The sequence below is a fragment of the Protopterus annectens genome, chromosome 6.part1 (assembly GCF_019279795.1).
Source record: "Protopterus annectens isolate FY-2018-M chromosome 6.part1, PAN1.0, whole genome shotgun sequence".
Taxonomy (NCBI): Eukaryota; Metazoa; Chordata; order Ceratodontiformes; family Protopteridae; genus Protopterus; species Protopterus annectens.
Genome location: NC_056738.1, coordinates 312,726,857 through 312,751,022, shown reverse-complemented (window position 1 = coordinate 312,751,022; position 24,166 = coordinate 312,726,857). Strand labels below are relative to the sequence as shown.

General features: G+C 40.2%; 1 protein-coding gene across 2 annotated transcripts in view; it reads right to left on the bottom strand.

Annotated features, from left to right (window-relative positions):
• VEGFB (vascular endothelial growth factor B) overlaps positions 1-24,166 on the bottom strand; it is a 299,457-nt gene that overhangs the window by 16,924 nt on the left and 258,367 nt on the right. Inside the window, exons 6-7 of one of the 2 annotated variants that reach the window (XM_044075732.1) lie at positions 16,073-16,147; positions 6,264-6,389 (exon numbers count right to left, since the gene is read on the bottom strand). In XM_044075732.1, the coding sequence (XP_043931667.1) occupies positions 6,264-6,389; positions 16,073-16,147 (201 nt within the window). The remainder of the gene's footprint in view (positions 1-6,263; positions 6,390-16,072; positions 16,148-24,166) is intronic. The other variant, XM_044075733.1, reaches the window with a different exon arrangement.

Here is a 24,166-nt window from a genome sequence, read left to right as displayed (position 1 = left end):
GGGAATAACCTGAGAGGAGTGGTTGTATAAACTTGTGGATAGTGCGGGTGGGGGGAGGGTTCCCTTAAGCAAAAATAAACAAAAATATCTATATTACTGCCTGCAGGTTGCTTTAAGCAACTTATCTGCTGACCATGGCTCAACTTCAGCCAATTGTGTTCCAACTGCTCCAAGACGAACTGCTTACAGCTGAATACTCAAATGTGAATTTGAGTTTGAACAGACCCTATATATATATATATATATATATATGCCAGATATGCACAATTTATGGGATCTCAGGGTAGAGTCCTCACATTTTGGGGGGAGCTGCAAACTGCAATTTTGTGGGATTTCATGTTTTCTGATTGTATTCATAGGTTTATAGGTTCATACTAGGCTATCTGCCCTAGGGCATTATAACCCTAGCCAGAGTGTGTTTGGCTTTCGCCACCCATTTTAAATTAATTTTGCTATGCCCTTTTTCGAGGTTAGTATACTGTGCCTCTGTCTAACAGTGACACAGAAGTGATACCCGGGGTAAACCTACGATCCCCCATCCACTCATCAAGATTCCTCTTGAAGAGAGTCAATGAGGGACTCTGCCTAACCTGGACTGGGATTTTATTCCAGAGTGAAGGGAGCCTCTGGGTTATGAATCTGTCCCTCCAGCATGTCCTGTTTATTTCAGTGCTGAGGTTCAAGTCTCTCGAGCGCGTAGCTCGATGGGATTTGGATTTTCTGAGGTGCAGCATGTCCATTAATTCCGGGTTGGACATGGCTTTATACATCAGGCACAGATCGCCTCTGAGCAGGCGGTATGCCACTGAGTAGAGCTGGAGTTTCTTTAACCGGGCAGCATATGGCATCTGTTTGAGCCCTTTGATCCTCTTGGTGAGGTACTTTTGGGGTCTTTCCAGTTGCTGCAGGTGTCTGGTAAGGTACATCCCAAAAGGGGCATTGTACTCAATTATGGGCCTGATGAGGGAAGAGTAAAGAGGCACGATGACCTCCCCTGATCTAGATGTGAATCCCTTCATGATTAGGTGGGCTATATAAAATGTTTTTCTAACCACTTTGGCCACATGGTTGTCAAATGAGAGATTGCTATCAACTTGGGTCCCCAGGTCCCTAATTACTTCTTCTGTACTTAATGGATTACCACCTATGTGGTAATTTGTGGGCACTTTGTTTTTGCCAAAGGGGATGACTATACACTTTTTGGTGTTTAGCTTGAGGCCATGGCTCTGGCACCAGTTGTCTGTTTCTATGAGGCCCTTTTGGAGGATGCTTGTGTTGGCTGGCGAGTCGATTATAGTGCCCAGTTTGCAGTCATCTGCGAACTTGGTCAGCTACAGTCCTTCTGTGTTGGCCTGTACCTCCAAGAAATATATACCGAACAGGAGAGGTCCCAGGACTGAGCCTTGTGGGACGCCAATTGTAACTGGTTTGGAGTCTGACATGGCTCCAGCAATTCTAACCATGTGGGTTCTGTCCTTGAGCCAGTTTGCAACCCATCTAGTGACATAGGGGTTTATATTTAAGCTGGTAAGCTTATCCATAATGCCCAAGTGGGGTATTGTATCGAAGGCTTTTGCGAGGTCCAGGTAGGCTGTGTGGACCACCTTCCCCTCGTCGATGGCCTTGGTGACTGTTTCAAAGAAATTGACCAGGTTTAAGAGGCAGGATCTGCCCTTAACAAAGCCGAACTGGGTAGGATCCAGTGTCTGTATGTCCCCAATATCTTTTTTTATGAGGTCCATGATGATCCTTTCCATAGCTTTGCAGACCAAGCTAGTCAGGCTTATGGGGTGATAGTTTCCAGGATCCGTTGAGGCACCACCTTTGTGGAGAGGGACCACTGTTGCTGTACGCCACTCTTTGGGTACATATCCTGTGGTAAGGCTGAGATTGAACAGTAGTTTTATGTTTGGGTTTAGCTCTTCTTGGAGTTCATGTAGGATGCAGCCCGGGACACCGTCTGGTCCCATTGATGCTGTGTTTTTTGCTTTGGAGAGTGCGGCTCTTACCTGAGCATCTGAGATGTCAGGTGGGGCAGCACTCTGCTGGGATAAATATTTGCCCTTTTGGTGGGGAGGGGGGGGGAGAAGTTTGCGCTGAACCTGTCAGCTAGGATGTTGGAAATGTCTGTGGGTTTGGTGTATTTTTTGTCATTTGGGACTAATTCTGAGCATATCTGGGAATTCCTACCCAGGTTCCTAACATAACTAAAGAAAGCCTTGTGATTATCCTTAGTGTCCTGTGCAATTTTTCTCTCAAAGCTGTCCTTAGACGATTTTATGAGTGCCCGTAGTTTTTTGCTAACACTGATCAGAGATGCCTTCCCTTTTTGGGATTTTGCTCTATCATGTAGTAGCTTCCTCCGTCTGTTGTATAGTTTGTTTATGGCTGGGGTCTACCAGACAGGACGTCTGCCTTTGGAGGATTGGGTCTTGGTTTTATTTGGGATTGCATGATCCATGCATTCCTGAAGGTGTTCATAGAATGCATTTATAAAGGATTCTGCGGTCTGGGCCATATTTTCCACAGGCCTGGGGGCTTTGAAGGATTCCACCTCGGTTTTGAGGAGTGTGAAATTTGCTTTAGAGAAGTTTTTCACTGTGGTTTTCTGGGCAGGGGGTGGGGTCGGGATGTGAATATCCAGTGAGATTAGTTTATGGTCTGATCTTACCAGTGAGGGATACACTTCTGGTCTGGAGCATAGAGTCCCCATGTTGGTGATGATCAGGTCCAGTATGTTTTCCCCTCTTGTGGGAGTGGTAACAAGTTGTTCCATAGCATTTGAGTTTATAAATTCTAGGAACCTTTGAGCTAGGGTGTTGGAGCTAGAGTAATGCTACCAGTCTATCTTTGGGTAGTTGAAGTCGCCCAATATAATGGTGTTTGGAGAGACCTTCATATTTTCCAGTGTTCTCAGGAAGGCCGAGTGGGGTTCCTGGGTTTGGGAGGGTGGTCTGTAGCAGGCTATAAACTGGAAGGCAGTTTTACCCACTGTTAGTTGCACATTGATAGTCTCTCATGCTTCGTGCTGTGCCACCAACCTGGAGGTGTGGGTATCTTTGACGAATATTGATACTCCCCCTCCTTTTCTGGTTCGGTCCAAGTTTTGGGGCCAAAAAGCATGGTATGAGGTATAACCTGGTAGTGCTGGGGTGCTCTCGGGAGCCTTGAACCAGGTTTCTGTTACTGCACAGATATCGATGTTCTCCATGCTAAGGAGAGTTTCGAGTGCATGCATCTTGAGGTTTAGACTTATGGCGTTGAGTAGCATTACTCTTAGTTTCTTATCCCTTGTGATACCTATGGAGGTGGGTTTGTCTTTTGAGCCTTGCCTAAAAAAGGCACTATGGAGGTAGCAACAGCCTTTGCCAATATCCAAAAGCCCAGGGGTGACAGGTGCAAGCCGTCCCTAGCTAAGCATCGTGGCCTGTCGAGCATGTCATCCCAGGCTGACAGGCATTGGATCCCCTTTGAATGACACCAATACTTAAGCCAATTGTTGAAATTGATCATCTTGTCTTCATATTGTGGCATCATTCTTGGTGAGGGTAAGATGCTACTCAAGGTCAGGGTCATACCGGCCTGGGCCACATGCTCAGAGAGCTCCTCTATGTCTCTTTTCATATAGTCCAGGGAGGTACGTCTCAGGTCATTCACACCAGCATGGACAATGACTGAGTCATATTTGTACTTGCCTTGGAGTGACCTGAGTGCTTGTGTTATGTGGCGGATCCTAGCACCCGACAGGCAGCTCACCGTGATCTTCTCCTTGTTCAGCCTGGTGAGCAGGACGTCAGTGTGCCTGATGATAGAGTCACCTATTGCAAGTGTATCAGGTGTGTTGTTTAGCCTTAAGGGCTGTGACTGTCCGGCACACTGGCTTTGTGAGCTATGTGTTGCACGTGTTTTGTTTTGGGGTAGCGGTTGCTTGGGTGTCTGCTTTGGAGGTCTCTGCTGCTTAGGCAGATTTTTATTTAGAGCCACCGAGTATGTTTTTGTGTGTTTATGTGTTTGGTTTGCTGTTGTGGTAGGTCTATGTGAGACTGGAATTGTAGTGAGTGTGGTTTCCTTCTCCTCCTGACAGGTTTCGCCAGTACTGAGTTGAGAGAGCTTAGCCTCCAGTTTGGCTATATGGTTGCATCTCTCACATGTGTTGGAATTTGTTGGGAGGTGGAGAGGGTTGTCTGTGTACATGAGACAGTTGTAACATTGCCTCAAGATTCCCAGATTCACCAGCTGGACCAGAGAGGAGATAGACAACTGACCTTTGGACATGCTAGAATAGTATTGGGAATTCCTTTATAATTGAAAAAAAAGGGCCAGTGGGAAACAAGGTACTCAAGGGGAGTTTGTGAGGGTGTAGTGCTTTTAATTTTTTAGTGCTGACTTATATAATTGCTTTAGTGAGCAAGTGCCAGGTAACTTAAATGCAATGTGTTACAGGTAACTTAAATGCAAAAATGACAAACAGTAACTTTCTTTCAAGTGAAACAAGGAAATAAGTACAGTAAGCAATGCAGATGTCACTAGGGATCCACAGAAGCGCTGAAAAGCCGCGTTTTAGGTGGAATTAGCGTTTCAGGGAAATAACAAGCAAACAAGCATACAAACAAAGCTAGATTCAGCAGGCCTGGATCTAGTCTATGCTACAGCAAACAAGGTGTACCAATTTAGTAAGAAACAGTTCAAATATGCAGGCACTATAAGCCTTTAACCAGAAATTCCCAGCTCAGAAGGGCAGAGTCCAGCCTCTCCTCCCACAAGAGTGCAGACCACGAACCTTCTTCATGTAAAAACTGGTCTGAGCCCAAGTGCTTAATCCAAAAGACTTTGAATGATAGCTACACTTTAATCAAGTTACTACCAAGCAGTAATAAATACAATTGAATACTTTAAAGAATGCCTGGATTAGTGCTCAAGTTATACAAACAAAACTAGATTCAGCAGGCCTGGATCTAGTCTATGCTACAGCAAACAAGGTGTACCAATTTAGTAAGAAGCAGTACAAATATGCAGGCACCATAAACCTTTAACCAGAAATTCCCAGCTCAGAATGGCAGAGTCCAGCCTCTCCTCCCACAAGAGTGCAGACCACAAACCCTCTTAATGTAAAATAACTGGCCTGAAGCCCAAGTGCTTAACCAGAATTAATACACTTTTAGAATAACAAACACTGAGCCCTCAGTCAGCAGTTCCCAACTTAGAAGGATGTAAGCTACCTGTCCTGCCACTACAGTGCAGAGCACAAACCTTCTTAATGTAAAACAACTGGTCTGAAGCCCAAGTGCTTAAACTAAAAGGCTTAGAGTGAGTTACACCAAGCAGTAATAAATACAATTGAGTACTTTTAAGATGACGCAAAAGCAAAATAAAGTAGGAAGAAACACAAATACAGTAAAAGCAGATACATTTTTTTTTTTTGAGTGAGCAAATGAGATGGGCCCAGGAGGAGTATCCAAGTGCAAATTTACAAGAGGGGCGGGCAGTTTCAAAGCCACCAAGATTAACACCAAGACAAAAACAGGGAGGGTGGATGGGGACCTACTGAAAAAACAGTCAACTTCTAGCTAGATATTGCTCAATGCAACACAAACAAATTACTTTAAAAAGTGCAGATAAAAGTTACTTAGCTACACTTATGCGTTCAATTGATATCATGCAGGTCTTAACCGGAAGCAGGAGTGTCACTGAATGGGTAGCAGGGCATGCCTGGGAGTAAATTAGATCTGTTAATTGTGACAGTTTCAAACAACTATCAGTAGAACACTTCATGTATAACTACCTGGTGTTTAGTCCTATAAAGGTACTGGACAGTGTGTGCATAAACCAAATTTCAAGTGTTTCTCCCTGAATTATGAATTCTGAGATACCTCTTAAATTTCTATGCAGGAATGTAAATATGAATATTGACCATTAATAAGAGTAATAAAGACTATACACTTAACTTGCTTTTGGTTCTTAATCTTTAGAACATACTTTCTGAAGTGTTTCATGATTCTGTGAATCCCTAAAATTTAGATCATCTCTGCACAAGCATATTACCATTAAAGTGTGATCTATAAAATATTTGTATTAAAAGGCAGCGTCGATGCACAAACCATAAAAGGCATCCAATGCAGAGAACAGTGAAAGCAGTAAGACAAATAATTACAATTATTATGATTTACAGTATTCTGAGCAATGCTAACAATGTGACATTAAAATCTTGTGGTTGGAAGAATCATTAATTACTAGCCCTTTGTAGGAAGCATGGTCATTCCTACCTGCAGTTGCGTTCATTCAGTTCCAGCCCCTTTGCCCTGCATCGCTGCTGTGTCATTTTGCATGTACACTCACATGTCTCTGGATTCAGATGCCTTCGCTTCTCTGTACAAGGACTGCACTGAGATCTGAAACAGTACAATGCAGGGAGAGTATGAACAATAAAATAGTATGTAGCCATCATTACATTTTCTACCTTGTACTCCGACACAATGCATTTCTACCAGTTTTTCTGATCACTTCACTTGACAGTTCTGCTCACTGGAGGATGTGGGGGAATGGAATTGGAGGAAAGACACACTGTATTTCTACTACATTGTTATTATGATTAAGTGGTATATTATAAGGTGGACTAATCTATAGCTTATGCCTCAATGTACAAGTTAAAATGATTGGGCCAAATTGCAGGCCATCTCTATATACAAGCACGTACAAGACAACACATAGTAAAGAATCTCCCCTCCCCTCCCCAAAAATTCCCAGGGGAGAGGCATTCCTGTTGACAGGCATTAAAATACAGTTAAAATTATAGTAGCTTATCAAGTGGGTCTTCAAAATAGACTCCATAGGGAATAATCCTAAACAGGCCATAACTTGTTATAGATCAGAATAAGCAGACTAAGCGAGTGTGCAGCCTAATATACTGAGCATTTAAATGGAAAAATAAACATAATAAATAATCAGTATTATATAGCAACTAATATTTTAAAACAAAAAGTCCATGTTAATAAAAATGCAACTTTTCCAGCAGTAGACTGGTAAAAATTGCACTGATAACACTAGAGCCTACTTGTTGGCTAGCACTCCATGCCACTTATACAATGGTGCTTGCCACGGTTAAAAAACTTAAGGTTACTTTATTAACACAATTACCATAGTCTACAGTAACATTAAAGTCTGCTGCTACTTTCAGTAAAACTGCAGGAGTAATAGAGATCCTATGGTTTTTAGATTTGATGTGACTACAGTCCTCTGGTCTTTATCAAGTTCTAACACCAGAACATTCTTTACTGTGTCATTGGCAGTGATACATTATGAATGTTTATAAAACAGTCACCTTGTACAAAACATAAATTAATTTATTAGCAGGGTGGGACACTGTAGTAATGTTATCAGTGAAGATAAATTAGAAAGTGAATTCAAGGATTTTACAGCCAGTGAATACATTTCGAAACTGCAAACTTATCATGCCACAGACAGTAAACTATCCACCTAGCCTAAACATATTAATGTGAACTTTTTTTAAAGCTTTCAATATCATCTTAGTTCATTGCAAAATATAATAATACTTATCTGCCTTGCTTTGAAATTAATGAATGGTGAGTATATGGTCATGGAAGTGCAGTCTGGCTGACCAAAGTCATAAGTGGTAAAGTAACAAAGTAAAAAAAAAATGTTAAAATGCACAAAGGGAAATTGTATTAACATTTTCAACAGCTCTTTCATATATTTCATTTAGGCAATGCCTTCTAAATGAAATGATTTAAGGACTATCTTGAAGAAGTGGTTAATGACTTGTTTTAGTCTGTGATGTGCTACGACCCTTCAGTCGCAAGCCTGGATATGAAATCACCACACTTTGATTTAGTATGCACATCATCTGAAGGTCATATTATCTGTGTACAGATGTATATGTAGCAAAATAGGCTACCCTCTGCATTGACTGGATGCAGATCATGTTAGAGGGTAACCTACAATATGGATATGGTAACTGCCTTACTGATACAAGACATATCCTAATGATAATAAATTATTGTAAAAATATGACAGTTTACACACATACTCAACCATCCCCACACACACACACACACACACACACACACACACACACACACACAGTAGAGTCTCCATTAACCAGAACTCAAGCAACTGGCGCTCCCAAGCAAACCAATCTAAAATCTCAAAGCAGGGGCCTCTTCTGTTCAGTGCGGAAAATGCTGCTATACATGCACAGAGCAATAACTTCTGCACATGCAAAAACTAGATTAAAAACAACAAAAAATATATCATTTTTACAGGGTGACAAGCCCTCTGCAGCCACCTTCACCCCCTGCTAATTATATAAAATACTCCAAAATCATAAAATATCAGAGAAAGGGCATAATCCCCAACCCAAACAATTGTGTGATATCACACACTTGACAACCATATGCTTAGTCAACTAAATTTTGTGCGTGCGTCTACTAAAATTGAGCTATCATGATATCGACAGATAAAAACACTGAGCACAAAACACCTAAAATCAAAATATGCACAGAAACTGCTTACTGCCCCATGTTAGCATATTTAAGTCTGACATTTGTAGGGGTAAGGCTCCCATGGGGGATGCAGGGAGTGACACTCAAATGGGGGATGCAGTGGTTTCTAGCCCCACTTCAAAAAATGTTGTTTGCAATGTTTCTGCAAATTCAATGTAATTAAACTAAACTAAAGAATTAATTGATTCCCTGACTGTCAGTTTGATTCTCTGGGAAAGAACCATAATATCTGCAAATAGCAGAGTTGCTGGACATGCTTGTTGTATCTTTGCGGCTTTTCCCGGTTAGGGGTCGCCACAGCGGAACTCCGGTCCGCTAATGATTGGCAGTTGATTTTTACATGTAGAGTTGCCAGCCCTGACGCACAACCTTCAACAAAGATACGCCCATTCACGCATGTCTCCACGCAGAAGACGCTCTAGCTGAGAATCTAAGTTGCTGGACATGCCTACTACCCCATACTTGAGCAATTGTGAAGTTAGCATGTTTAAGTTAGACAGGTACAGGTGCAAACTCCCTCACACAGAAATGTGTAGTCCTTCCTGTAAAACACTACAATTTGTCTGTAATTGCAATGTACTGCTATTGTAGTGACTGTTTCATTAATTCCCTGACTGCCAATAAAGCCACTGTCTGTATGGAATCATTTTTATGTTACAATTAAATAACATATTTACACTTTAATATTTGCTAATAGCATTTTAGGAAATGCTGAAAAAGTTCAGGTACTTGGCACAGGAAAAAATATCCAACTCCCAGCACTGCTATGTAATTAAATATATGTATATATATATATATATATATATATATATATATATATATATGGTGGAAACAAATCCCAATGCGGAGCTCCAAAATTGTTATGTTGTGTCCAAATAAAGGCAAAGTTCAATCTAAAGGAAGTTCAATACGCATATAAGAAACCAATGTCAAATCCAAACAGTATCTTAATGTTCAGTATGCTGTAAACCATCCGTTAATCATAAAACGGCAATCGAAGAGCAGTTTCAGGATTGAAAAAATAGAATCACTAACATAAGTCCAAGCATAAATGTTCAAAGTACACCTTAATTTTCGTCAACAAATAGTAATATATTCACGTAGCAGCAAAGCACATAGACCATGCGGTTCCGTATTAAAATGTAAATTCCTTTATTCTGGTAAGCGCTTTCGCGGTGTGACCCACCGCTTCCTCAGACCAAGGTGATTAGTTTGTGGTCACATCTAACCAAGGAGGAGTTGACTACTGGTGTAGAGCAATGGTCTCCCATTTTAGTAATGATCAGGTCAAGGATGTTGCTACCTCTAGTGGGGGTAAAAATGAGTTGGTCCAGGGAATTGGAATTAATGAATTCCAGGAAACGTTGGGCAAGTCTATTGGTACATGAGTAGTTTTGCCAGTTAATGGAGGGGTAGTTGAAGTCACCCAGTATGAGAGTGTTAGGTTGGACCCTAATATTCTCCAGGGTGCTTACAAATGTGGAGTGTGAGTCTTGGGACATGGTTGGGGACCTATAGCAGGCTACCACCTGAATTGCTGTTTTACCCAATGTTAGCTGCACCTGAAGTATTTCTGATGCTTTATGTTGTGCTACCAGTCTGGAGGTGTGTACATCCTTTATGAACATAGAAACACCACCGCTTTTGGAGCTTTGGTCCAAATTCTGGGGACGAAAGGTGTAGAATGAGTTATAGCCTGGTAGTGCAGGGGTGCTTTCTGCTGCCTTGAATCAGGTCTCTGTTACAGCACAAATGTTTATGTTCTCCATTTTAAGGAGTGCTTCGAGCAAGTGCATTTTGAGATTTAGACTTCTAGTGTTGAGCAGCATGACCCTCAGATTGCATTTGTTTGTAGCTGTTACAATGGTAATTTGGTCTTTGGAACACTGCCTAAAAAAGGCACTATAGGGATGGCAAGAGCCTTGGCCAGTATCCAGAATCCCAGGGGCAAAGCATCGAGGTCTGTCAGTCATGTCATTCCAGCAGACAGATAATGGATCCCCTTAGAATGACACCAGAAACTTAACCAATTGTTGAAATCAATCATTTTCTGCTTGTACTGTGGTATCATTCTGGGTGATGGTAGGATGCTGCTTAGGGCTAGGGTCATACCTGCCTGGGCTACATAATCATTCCACCATGTCTCTTTTTCATGTAGTCCAGGGAGGGACATCTCAGGTGATTCACACCCGCATGTATAATGACAGAGTCATATTTGTACCTGTTGTTGAGGGACATGAATGTGTGAATTATGTGGTGGATCCTGGCACCTGACAGGCAGCTGACTGTTACTTTCTCCTTATTCAACCTAGTGAGTGGGACATCAGTGTGTCTCACTATTGAGTCACCTATGACTAGTGTGTTGGGCATGCTGTTTTGCCTTAGGGGCTTTGGTTGAGTGGCACACTGTTTAGGAGAGTTATGTGTCTCATGATTAGTATTGTATTGTGGGGTTTGAGTGCATTTCTGCCTTGGAGGTCTCTGCTGTTTGAGTAGATTTTTATTGACAGCCTCCACAAAGGCGGGTGTGTGGTTTGTGTTTTTATGTGAAGGTAGTGCTGGTGTGTGTGTTCTGGAGGGTTATATGTTCCATGTGGTGTGGTGCAAGTGTTGACCTTCTCCTCTTGAACAGCTATTCCAGTCTTGGCTGGAGTATGCATTGCTTCCAATTTGGATATATAAGTGCATCTCTCGCAAGTCTGAGTGCTGGGAGGTAAGAGGAGAGGGTTGTCAGTGCACATGAGGCAGTTGCTACATTGCCTCTGGAAACCCACGTTCACCAGGTTAATAGGAGAAAGCACAGGGCACTGATCTTTAGACATGCCTGGAGGGCTGAGCATTAATAATAAGTACTGGAGCTGTTTCCTTGTAGAATGTTTAGTGCTGGTAGCACTTTTGTGTGCTACAATAACTGCTACAAGAAGTCTGGTAAAGCGCTAGACTAATAAGCTAGTAAAAGTGCAGGAGAGGAGAGAACTAGCAGATCTAAGGGAAAAATTGAAGAGCAGACTTTGGCACTGCTCAGAAGCTTACAGTCTTGGATATATCAAATCTGTATCTGGAGTAAACTAGTTACAGAAGAAGTGGGAAACAAGCTCAAACATGGGCATTTAAACCAGAAAAGTTGAAAGAGATGGAAAAACTGCCCAAACAGCCAGTAACTACAATTTCTGGGTCAGAAACCACTCCTCGTTGTAGATAAGCTACTTAGTACTTACCACTCCCATTGATAAGCTAGAAGGCTTTCCTCCAGCACAGAAATGCTTGGGGGGGGGGGCTCAGAAGCTTGCAAACAGTCCTGGAAACAGCAAATCTGTATCTGGACTAGACTACTTACAGGAAAGATGGGAAATGTGCAAATGCAGGCTTTTAAATCAGAAAGTTGAAAGAGATGGAAAAATCTGCCCACCAACTAATAAACTACAATTTCTGGATGAGAAACCACTCCTCTTGTGGTATATAGGCTACCTAGTGCTTACCACTCCCGCTGATAAGCTATAAGGCTTCCCTCCAACACAGATAGGCTTGGGGGGCTCAGAAGCTTACAAACAGTCTTGGATACAGCAAATCTGTATCTGGACTAGACTAGTTATAGAAGAAATGGGAAACAAGCTCAAACTGGGGGTTTTAAACCAGAAAAGTTGAAAGAGATGGAAAAAACTGCCCAAACGGCCAATAACTACAATTTCTGGGCCAGAAACCTCTCCTCGTGGTAGATAAGCTAAGCTAGAAGCTTCCCTCCAACACAGAAAGGTTTGGGAAACTCAGGAGCTTACAAGCAGTCCTGGATACAACAAATCTGTATCTGGACTAGACTAGTTACAGGAAAGCCAGGAATTAAGAGCAAATGTGGGCTTTTAAATCAGAAAGTTGAAAGAGTTGGAAAAAGATGCTCAAACGGCCAATAAACTACAATTTCTGGGCCAGAAACCACTCCTCTTGTGGTAGATAGGCTACCTAGTGATTACCACTCCCACTGATAAGCTAGAAGGCTTTCTTCCAACACAAAAAGGCTTGGGGGGGCTCAGAAGCTTACAAACAGTCCTGGGTAAAGCAAATCTGTACCTGGACTAGACTAGTTACAGGAAAAGCAGGAAACAAGCTTAGATTATTTTACAGAAAAACAGCTAAAACAGCACTAAAAACAATTCAAGTGCAGTGCAAGCTACCACACGAGTGTGTAGCAATATTAGAGCAAATACAGTTTAAATAAATGCAATTTATTCAAACTGTATTCTGAACTGAATTCAATTATTGTTTTATTCAACTCTGAACAGTTAAAAAGTGCCAAAAAATAAATCATCCTAGTGTATCAGAGTTCATGGGTGCCTATACCTTCCAATACTAACACTATTTTTTTTTTATAGATAAACCTAACACTTTTATGGGCCCTTTATGTGCTGTAGCCAGAATGGTTTTAGAGGATTCTGCACAGATTTATGCAGGAATACAGTGTTAAGTACAGGGTTTGGGACAGCCAAATGGATGCAAGAAAATACACTAACAGAAAGGTGGGATACTGGTTTCATTTAATATAAGCAGGCTCCATCCAGTCTGACTCAGTATTTGTCCTAAAACTGCAAAATGGTTTATCTCTGAAAAGAAAGTGACACAACCTTTTTGAACACAGTTACTGTCTAGTGTAATGTACTTTGCCTATAGGTATTTAAGATTCTCACACTGTTTTTGATGATACCATAAGCGCCACCTTATTTTCTGTGGTAGGGAGTGGAGAAAAGAAAACGAGAGTTGAACTCACGAAGAAGATATATTATATTTTTGAGTATATGTATTCTGTAATAAACAACACAGACCAAAAAATGTAACTCGTACCATTATATGCAAACTAAAATGAGTCTAAAAGGGATTCTCATTATAGGTTGTTAGAAAAAGTCAGCTGTATTATATTAAGTGTATTTTTTTATTTCTGCAACATGCAAAATCTAAAAAAAAAGTAGGTCAAACATTGAGCTCAACCTCCCAACATTCTCACACATTTACTCTCTCCATTTGTAACATTGACACAGCACTTCAGTATGACAACCTTTCTAACACTGGTGGAACAGGGATAACATAATAGCATCCTTTCAAGTTTATTGATACAGTACACAGAACATGGAAAGGTAGTATAGCTAATGTGAATAATGTTCCAGACCAAGAAAAGTAAGAGAGTTGAATTTCAGAAAAGAAGTTTTCAAAGAAGGCTGGTAGAAAACAAGTTTCAGAAGAGAAAGTGAAAAAAGTGGGAGGACATCGTTAGTTAAGTGTAAAAAACAGGAAAAATAAGGTCTGATTTAGATAGAAAGTACCACTCTAGATCAGCTATGATTAGACCTAACAGTGATACAATGGCTCAGTCAACACACTTCTTAATCATCTGTTTGAAAATTCCTCTAATACGTATCCTGATTGTTGCAGGTTTGATCCATCAGTAAATTCAAATCAAGTCCCTCGTCATTATACAACTGTGTGCATTAACTACTTTTTTGCATTGTCCAAGAAAAATCTTCCATACTGACAGCATCAAGGACAAAGTAAGCTGGAGTTCGGAGTTTTGCAGTTTATCAACTTTTCAGTTTCCTGTTTAAAATATTTTGATCTTAAAAGCATTTCTGTTTATGGTTGCATTAACATGACATGGCTTGTTTATAGTCTGCTTTATCTGTATAGAAATTATGATGGACAGTATGTCTACAATGCCATAAAAGCTGAATTCTCAGCAGAAAGGAGCTCATGGGACCTGCCAAGATGCCCAGTTATCAAACGGGTAAATGAGCACACTGTACTGGCAGCATGGAATTGAATGGTCTGTTTGCATAGCAGGATAAAGCACCATCACTCAGGTGGCCTGAATCTGATTAGTGGCACAGATACCTGTAGTACCTGGCACTGGGAAGAAAACAACAGAATGGTTTTGCTTTCCTCTCTTTGTGGGGGATGGGTTGATTTACTTATAAGGTTAAGCCATTCCTGTAACCTTGGAGCAATCTGAGGTTCAAACTGGCACCTGTACTAGATATGTGGGTGGGACTTGTATTGCACTGCTGCCTTAGAGAAGACAGTAGGGGTGTAACTAGGTCATGCCTCACAGTATGCAGTGGCATAAGTAGAAGTGCCAGCATATAGGAGGTGCAGCCTCAACCTGTGTCCTGGTAGCACCACACACCAGCCGCTATACAACAACTGATTCAATGGGTAGGGCCTCAAACTGTGTCTTTGTAGCATCACAAGCCAGCCGCTGTATGACAACTGAATCAATGGGTAAGGCCTCAACCTGTGTCCCAGTAGCACCACAAGCCAGCCGCTGTATGACAACTGATTCAATGTGTAGGGCCTTAACCAGTGTCCTAGTAGCACCACAGGCCAGCCATCATGACAACTGATTCACTGGGTAGAGCTTCAACCTGTGTCCTAGTAGCACTACAAGACAGCTGCTGTATGAAAACTGATTCACTGGGTAGGACTTCAACCTATGTCCCAGTAGCACTATAAGCCAGACACTGTATAACAACTGATTCAGGAGGAAAGGCTTCAACCTGTGTCCCAGTAGCACCACATACCAGCTGCTGTATAACAACTGATTCAGGAGGTAAGTCTTCAACCTGTGTCCCAGCAGCACCACAAGCTAGCCGCTGTATGACAACTGATTCATGGGGTAAGGCCTCAACCTGTATCCCAATAGCACCACAAGCCAGCTGCTGTATGACAGCTGATTCATGGGGTAGGGCCTCAACCTGTATCCCAGTAGCACCACAAGCCATTCACTGTATGACTGATTAACTGCAATTCCTTTCTTTACTGATTGCAACATGGTAGATCCCCCAAAGTTCTGCCTGGAGGTCTGGGACCAGTGAAGAACAAAGCTGGGACATGCATCTTTGTGGATAAGAACTCCACAAGCATGATGGAGCTAGGATTGGGAAAAGGACCAACGTCACCAGTGGCTCTTTGACACCACAGAATATACCCCAAAACAGAATCAGTTGTTCTAAAGGTACAAATGGATAACCCACTATAAGACCCCCCCCCCAAAAAAAAAAGAATTGCCCTAATCAAGCTGAAGTAGCTGTAACCATGAAAACCAAAAAAATTGCCCCATGATAATATATTATTCTTTTCAGGTACACCTATGGTGTCTCACGTTGGTTCACATTTATTTACTGATAAAAATATTGCTTTTTTGAAATCACAGTTAATATCAGTAATGGAGTTCCTACATTGTTTGCAAAAGTAAAAAATAATTAGTAGTACCAAAGTACTCAAAAGTAACTGCGACTTGCAGATGATATGACCAGTAATTAATATAGCATGCTAATAAGTTCAGCTGGATGTTCATTCATGCAACCTTAAGCCGTGCATTGTTAGTGAGTAGTCACAACCAGTTTGTTGCATTTAATTTGCCTTAGCCCCATCACACAAGCAGCCATGCTGATCCAATCCAAACAAAATTTCTACACCTTACAGGTTATTTGAGTCACACCAATTAATTTAATTATTGCATGATTGATTATGAAACGTTTTAATAATATTAGACTATGCTTCTTTTAACATACATTAAGGCAAACTGTTTTTGTTTCTTTCTCTTGCGACTTTGTCCATGCCCTTTCACTTCCTCCTTCTTTCTCTTTCTGCAAAAGAAAAAAACTGGTTTTCCTTAGCAAGAGTACAGCAAAACAGAGTATTAATTGCTTTTTGGGGGGAGAGCACACATAACTATGTTCATACACACTAACACTCATGACTTCAAAATCTTGCAGGACAACTGCAGCATAAAGTGACACACAGTCCTGCTATGTTGACAAATATACCCCTGCATGTACTACCACTGACTTATTTTCCCAGACTTAAACCAGTTCCTTATCAAGTTAGTCACACATTATCTAGACAGTTAACCCCATCTTAGTGATAAGGACTGTAATAAAAATTAGTAAATTAGTATATTAGCTTTACTAGTCTAGATATGTATGTATATATATATATATATATATATATATATATATATATATACACATATATACATACAGATATATATATATATATATATATATATATATATATATATATATATATATATATATATATATATATATATAAAACACTCTTCTTACCACTGTGGAGACATTGCGATCAAAGGTAAGGCTGCTGTCAACCTGTGTACCTGGGTCTCTCACCATTGAGTGCGTACTTAAGGTGTTGCTATTGCTGTGGCAGTTAGCAGGAATGTTGCCCTTACCCAAATGGATGATAATACATTTTTTGCATTGAGTTTAAGGCCTTCACTTTGGTACTAATTGTTTATTTGTGTAAGACTCTCTTGTAGGATTTTGACATCATTTGGTGATTCTATGACCGTTCCCAGTTTGCAGTCATCAGCAAACTTTGTCAGCCACAGACCTTTAGTTTTTGCTTGTACTTTGGAGAACTAGATTCCAAACAATAGAGGTCCTGGGACTGATCTCTGTGGAACACCACTGGTTACAAGTCTGCTGTTGGAGGTGGATTCCCCTATTTTGATTATATGGGTTCTATCAGTGAGCCTGTTAGCGACCCATCTAATGATAAAAGGGTTATTACCTAGCTGGGTCAGTTTGTCAATGATGACTGAGTGGGAGATAGTATCAAATGCCTTGGCTAGATCTAGGAAGGCTGTATGCACAGATCTCCCCATTGTCCAGGACCTTGGTGACTGTCTTCTAGAAGTCCACCAGGTTTAACAGGCATGATCTCCCTTTGATAAATCCAAACTGATTAGGGTCAAGTGTTTGGGGATTACCTATATCTTTGTTGATAAGGTCCATGATGACTTGCTCCATGTCCTTGCAGATAAGGCCAGTCAGGCTAATAGGTCTTTAGTTCCCAAGGTCAGTGGAAGCACCACCTTTGGGCAAGAGAATAACCATGGCCATTTTCCATTCAGCTGAGATGAAGCTGGTGCTTAGCCTAGGACTGAAAAGAGTACCCAATGGTGTTTCTTATTCTTGTTGGATGCAGCCTGGGATGTTATTAGGTCCCATAAGTGCTGTAGCTTTGGCCTTAGAGAGGGCAGTTAAGACCTGCTCTTTAGAGATGCAAGGTGGGGAACAGGTTGTAGGGATGTCATTGGGTATTTGTGGTAGGGACAGGGGAGTGAAGCCAACAGGTTAGCTATGTCTACAGGCTCAGCATATGTCGTAACACTAACTACCCATTTCGGCACAAATCTGGGCCTTTTCTTTCAGGTTACAGATGTAACTAAAGAACACTTTATGGTTGTCTTTATTTGAGGAAGCTAATTTGGATTCCTAGTTTGTTTTGGAGGACTTCATAAGAAGCCTTATTCGCTTGTTTAAGCTGAGGAGGGAGTGTTTCCAGTTTAGGTCTCACTCCCTCTTACTCTTTGATAGCAATTTCTTCCTTTTGTTGTAAAGCCTCTTAATGTCAGTTGTCAACCAGGCAGGTTTGCTCTTCCTTGTTTTTGTCCTATCGGGTATGGCCGAGTCAATGCAGTTATACAAGTGTTTGCATAAAACATTGGTGTAGAACTCAGCATAGTTGCCAGTTCTGTTTGAGGGGCGAGGTGCAGTGGAGCTATTTATAACATCCAGTAAGAGGTTATAATGTGGTTTGGAGAAGTTTTTTAGTTTAGTTGCTATGTCATTCTTGTTCTTGGCCTCTGGCCTAGGTCATAGATGAAAGGGACTCAGAGTAGAGAGCTCATATACTAAACAACTGTAAAATAAATAACTAAATTACACCTATCAGTATCAGAGTACATAGAATAGGCACACTATGATGGCCTTTTTAAAAAGGTTGCTGTCTGGTTAGACCTGGGATGGGTGTTCAGTAATGTAATACTATCATCTTCCCTTGTATGTCCCACACGCAGGTCTGGATGTGGCAGAGGACATGACAGGCCCTTGTTCACATTAGTCTTCACTAGCCACTGACACTGCTTCTGCGCAAAGTAGACAATGATACAACTAAAAACATTCAGCAGTAATATAGCAATGTCACTGCCAGGTCCCTCAGTCTGTCCAGTTCACCAAAGCTTTCATAGGTGAATGGGAAAAGTGCTATGCAAAAACATATCAGCAACAGACCCAGCAATGACAGTGATGCTATACAATTTAAATAGTTGCGATAAACCACTATTCAGTGCAAATCAAGAAATAAACAACACAGCGGCAAGGAAGCATTTAGAGCTGAACAAAATGTTTAATGGTTTAAGCGCTTTCGTCAGTCTGTTCACAAGGACTTCATCAGAATAACTGGTCAGGGATACAACCTCATTTAGCCCAAGGGGATTTGTGGCATTCACCCTCAGTTGCCACATTAATTCTTTATATTCTAAGAATATATCACTAGGTACTCCTCTTTCATTTATTTTTACATGTTCCAAAACAAAGAATTTAAAATTGTGCATGGGAAATTTACTAAGATGTTTCACTAATGCGTTATTGTTGTTACCTTTACTTATGTCATATGCATGTTGGTATATCCGTGTTCTGAAGGTGTTTTTGGTTTTCCAATATAACACCTTTCACACACTTGGCACAATGCGATGTATACCACGTTCTTTGTACCACAATTACTTTCATGCCCAGAACATACAGTCCCATATTGTGGTATAACTACCCTGCCACCTTCTAGTATGTGTTTACACTGAGAACAATGACCACACTTTTTGGTATAACCACTATTTTGGAATCCCATCCCCTCCCTCTTCTGTTCCAACATGTTCTTAATACTAGTATTCTTCTTGTATATTACAATTGTTTTTTGTCCTATCTTATCCCCCACCTGTTCATCATTTTTTAACAAAAAAACTATTTTTGTACAGAGTATCTTTAATTTGTAGAAACTGGGGGGGGGGGGTAAATGTCATACTCATTGCTCTATTGAAGACATTTTCATCATTGTTCCCATTGTGTCTTATACTGTCCCTATTAACTTCGTCTGGTGGGTCAGTCTCTATACCCAACCCCAAAACTTCTCTTATGGGTTACCTCTTGCAATATTGGTAGCACAAATTCCCTTGGGTACCCTCTCCTAACCAACATATCCAGAAGGACATCCCTTTCATATAAGAATGTATCCAACTCACTCACCATCCTTGCCAGCCTAACCCCCTGTCCTTTAACCAAGGATCTTTTTTGATGTATGGGGTGGCTGCTTTCAAAATGCAATAATGTGTTTGAGTATGTCAGTTTCCTGTATATTGTGGAGATAAATTTCTTCAAATCTTGTTTTTTTCTTAATCTGTATATCTAGGTAATTAATGTACTCCAGATTGGTTTCCATAGTAAATCTTAAAAAAGTGGTGTTGGTATTAAGAAAGTTGAGAAATTCAGTAAGTTGGTCCTGACTACCACACCCACATAATCAGGATATCATCCAGGTACCTACCATAGAATTTGTACAACCTGTACCCATCTGATGGAAAAACCTTGGTCTGTTCCCATTGAGTCAACACTATATTTGCGAATAAGGGGGCACAAGCTGTCCCCATGGCCACTCCAGAGGTCTGTCTGAATAACTGACCCTCAAATAAGATGTAGTTATTTTCCAGGATTAATTCCATTAGGGTTCTGAACGTGAGTATTCTGGTGTTTGAAAACTGGGTGTTGTTGCACAAAAAAATCATAAAACCATTCCAAACCTTCGTAATGAGGTATGACATTGAAAAGGTCCTTCACATCTATTGTCACCAATATATTAGTATCATAATATAGATCCTGACTGATTTTTCTAAGACAGTCCCATGAATCTTTTATAATATGGAAACATTTTTTCAGACTATCTTTTAACTGATAGTCAAGAAACGTAGCTATAGTCAGGGTCTTCAAAGCTTTAGCATCTACAATAGGTCTTAAGTGGGGGTTGGTGGTGTCTTGTGGATATTTGGGAATCAAAATATTGTTGGAATCCTTGGGTTAGTTTGTGTCATGAACTCATATTCTTGTTTCTGAATTTGGTCGTTCATCAATAACTCATACAAGGTTGCATCAATGTGCCTATAAGCTATATTAAGTTGATTAACTGACACCTGTTCATAGCCATCTCCATATAGGTGGCTTAACATACTATCCACATATCTCTGCAGGTCCATCACCACCAACCCACCCCCTTTATTTGGCATCATCACCCTGATTTGTCATTAGTGCTGATATTAGTTATATATTCTTAGAATATAAATAATTAATGTGGCAATTGAGGGTGAATGCCACAAATCCCCCTGGGCTAAATGAGGTTGTATCCCTGGCCAGTTATTTGAAACTAAAATCTGAATTCCACCTATAACAATGTTTTTTAAACAGCACCTACACATTCATTGGTACTATATGTAACATAGGCATTTTAAAGTGTATTTTATGAATTGATTTGCTTGAAATATAAAATGATATGTTAGGATGTTTTTATTATGTTTTTATTATGGTAATACATTTTACAGATGCATTTTTGTATGCATTTTAGTATTGCACTTTATTGTTTAGATAGGAAAATGCACTTGTCACTTTAAATGTTAGTAGTTAAGGGTTCATAGATTAATTGGCTAATTAGTTGCACAATTATCTGTAGGTAGAGTCTTTACACTGTGCTTTTTCCATTGATGTGTTATTCTGATGAAGTCATTGTGAACGGACTGACAAAAGCGTTTAATCCATTAAACATTTTGTTCAGCTCTGCTTCCTTGCCACTGTGTTTTTCATAGTTGCGATAAAGAAAATGTTTTGCTTTTTTTAAATAGCTCCATCCTATAGTGTCTGCTTGTGGAGAAGGATGTTTCCATCTATCCAGGGTAGCACAGGCATCTTTTATTTGTACTGAATATGTTCACATTTCCTTACTTGTGGCTGCACACAGGATGATCTACCACTTGTGTTAAGGATACTGCATCATTTGAGTGATTACCCTTGTAGCATTTATTTTTTCCTTACATTCATAAGGAGTTTACTCTAAATCTTATTGTAGTATAATGACAGTTTTTTTTTTGTCTAGGAGGGGTGAAAGGGACTTTGCTTAGATATATTGTTAGCACACTTGCTACGGCATTTTCATGGTGGCAAATTCAAATGCATTAAGCTATCTGCTAAACAGTTTACCAGATCTAAAATAATTCTGTTTAGCCATTCAAATATCCACATCTGGAGAATATTGTTGAGCAGGTTTATGATGTCCTGTGAGCCATAGCTTCTGTGAGACATTTAAGAATGTAACATTCAGCAAACTGAAGAACACTGTAATGCAAATTCTAATGCAAATTATTATAGCCATAACCAATGACTGGGTGTGGTATATTTAAGCAATAACCCACGCCTGGGTGTGGGTAATGCTGGGTTTACCCACGGTTGGTGTGGTTTGGTCACGAGGGCGAAGCCTGAGCGGCCAAACAAATTCAACCGTGGGTAAATCCAACATTACCCACACCCAGAAGTGGGTTATTGTTATTATACAATGATATTATTTAAGAAAAAAAAATACTTACTTTTCTTAAATAATGGCATTGTATAATGCCTCCGTGCTGCTCTTCCGCAGCTGTCTGGTATTCTGCGGCAGTTCTGATGTACTGCGTATGCGTATGCTTACGCAGTACATCAGAGCTGTGGGTGGAAGCAACGGAGAAAGCAAGATCTCCATTGCTTTTTACAAAGTGTCTCGCTATGTTAAAGGAGTTTAACATAGTGAGACAGCTTTAAAAAAAGCAACGGGGACTCTCCGTTGCTTTTTTAAAGCTGTCTCGCTATGTTAAACCCATTTAACATAGCGAGACAGCTTTAAAAAAAGCAACGGAGAAAGGAAGATCTCCGTTACTTTTTTTAAAGCTGTCTCACTATGTTAAATTCCTTTAACATAGCAAGAGAGTGTCTAAAAAGCAACAGAGATCTTGCGTTCTCCGTTGCTGTAAAAAAAGACTTATACTAATGGAAAAAGTCCAGGCGACTTGACCTTTTTCCATTAGTATAAGTCTGATTTACAACGTGCACGCTGACAAATCAGTGTGCACGTTTTGGAATATTAATGGGGAGTCGTTGTATAATAAAGATTTACCCACAGTTGGTGTGCTTTAATCACAAGGGTGAAGCCTGAGTGACTAAACAAAGGCAAAGGTAAATCTTCAATATATGACAACCAGGAGTTGGTTATTGCTATTATACAATGACATTACTCAAAAAAGAAATGATTTACTTTTCCTAAATAATGTCTTTGTATAATGGCGCCGTGGTGTTCTTCCACTTTTTTTGTATCGTGCTGCTTTGTTGATGTACTGCTCATGCATATGGGACTTACGCATACATAGTACATCAAGAAAGTAGTGCATGCATATGGGAGTTACATTCCCATGCTTACACTGTACATCAGTGCTTTATAAAGCAAGCAATGGAGAAACGAAGACCTTCCGTTGCTTCTTTTTTTTTTTTTAAGTTTGAAATTTGGACAATTTAGAGTTATGAGAGAGACAGGACAAAAATACAAGCAAAATCAAGTATGTTTCTTTAGTTTTGCATAACTTACCGGATTTTCCTTGTATTTTCTCTGCCCTCCATACATACGTCTCTACCTCTTAGCTCCAGGAAACAGGAAAGCCTTAACATATGTTACTACAAGAAAGTCTGAACAACCAGACTTTTTTCTGTTGGTATATGCTCGATTTACAAAGGGCACGCTGGTTGGGCTGACCAATCAGCATGGACATTTTTGAATGTTAATGAAATGTCATTGTATAATAACAAATAAACTGGTAGCAAAAGGCAAATTATATGAAAAGAATGAAAAGGGTAAAATATAGAGGAGAAAGTTTATAAAAAGAAGTAGTTTCATTATATTGACTAGTGAAGACATTAAGGGTGTGTAAATAAGAGGAAGATCTAAGAATAACAGGAAGAAGTACTTGAGGGAGTAGAGTTGGACATTGTGGGGAGGAGGAATGAAATATAAGGAAGGAACGTGATTTAAAAGAGACATAGAAGCAGGAGAAAAGTGAAATGTGGGTATAGAAGAAAGAAGAGTAAGGAGGAGAAAAAAATATACATCAGATGAAGAAAACAGAGGAAGGGTGCCGCTTGACCAAGTTAGAGAGAAAGAAAACAGGAATTTGTTATGGAAGCTATTGTGATCAGCTATAAGGCAAAGACGAGAAAGCAGTGGAAACAGGAGGTCTGTATGGCAGGAAAGAACATCAGTCGGAAAAAGAAGGGAGTTCAAATCAGTTGCAGTCAGAGAAAAAAACATTGTCACGATAATTTTGTAGGTATAGTTTGTGAAGAAGCAGTTAAAATGACTCTAAAACTAATGGTGTTAATGGGAGATGGTGATTAAACTGGGAGAAAGCTATGTGACATGAAAAGTACAATCCAGGCCTTCTTCTACCACAGTATTAATGTAAACAGTGTACACTTTGTAGTGCTTCATAAGCTGAAAATGACTTCCTTAAGTCTGAGATACAATTATCTGTCTCTGTTGTTCAATTTGTTATATAATGGGCTGAACTTACTAAAATGCAATAATCAGTTTGAGCTACTTATTTTATGACATTTTGAAACTTTTGAGAAGAAAATCAAATGTCTGAGGTATAACTTTTATCGGTAAAATTTACATGCTATACTTGTATTCCTTCATATCCCCTCGGTGGTGGTGCTGCGGTAACGTTGTCGCCTCGCAGTAAGACG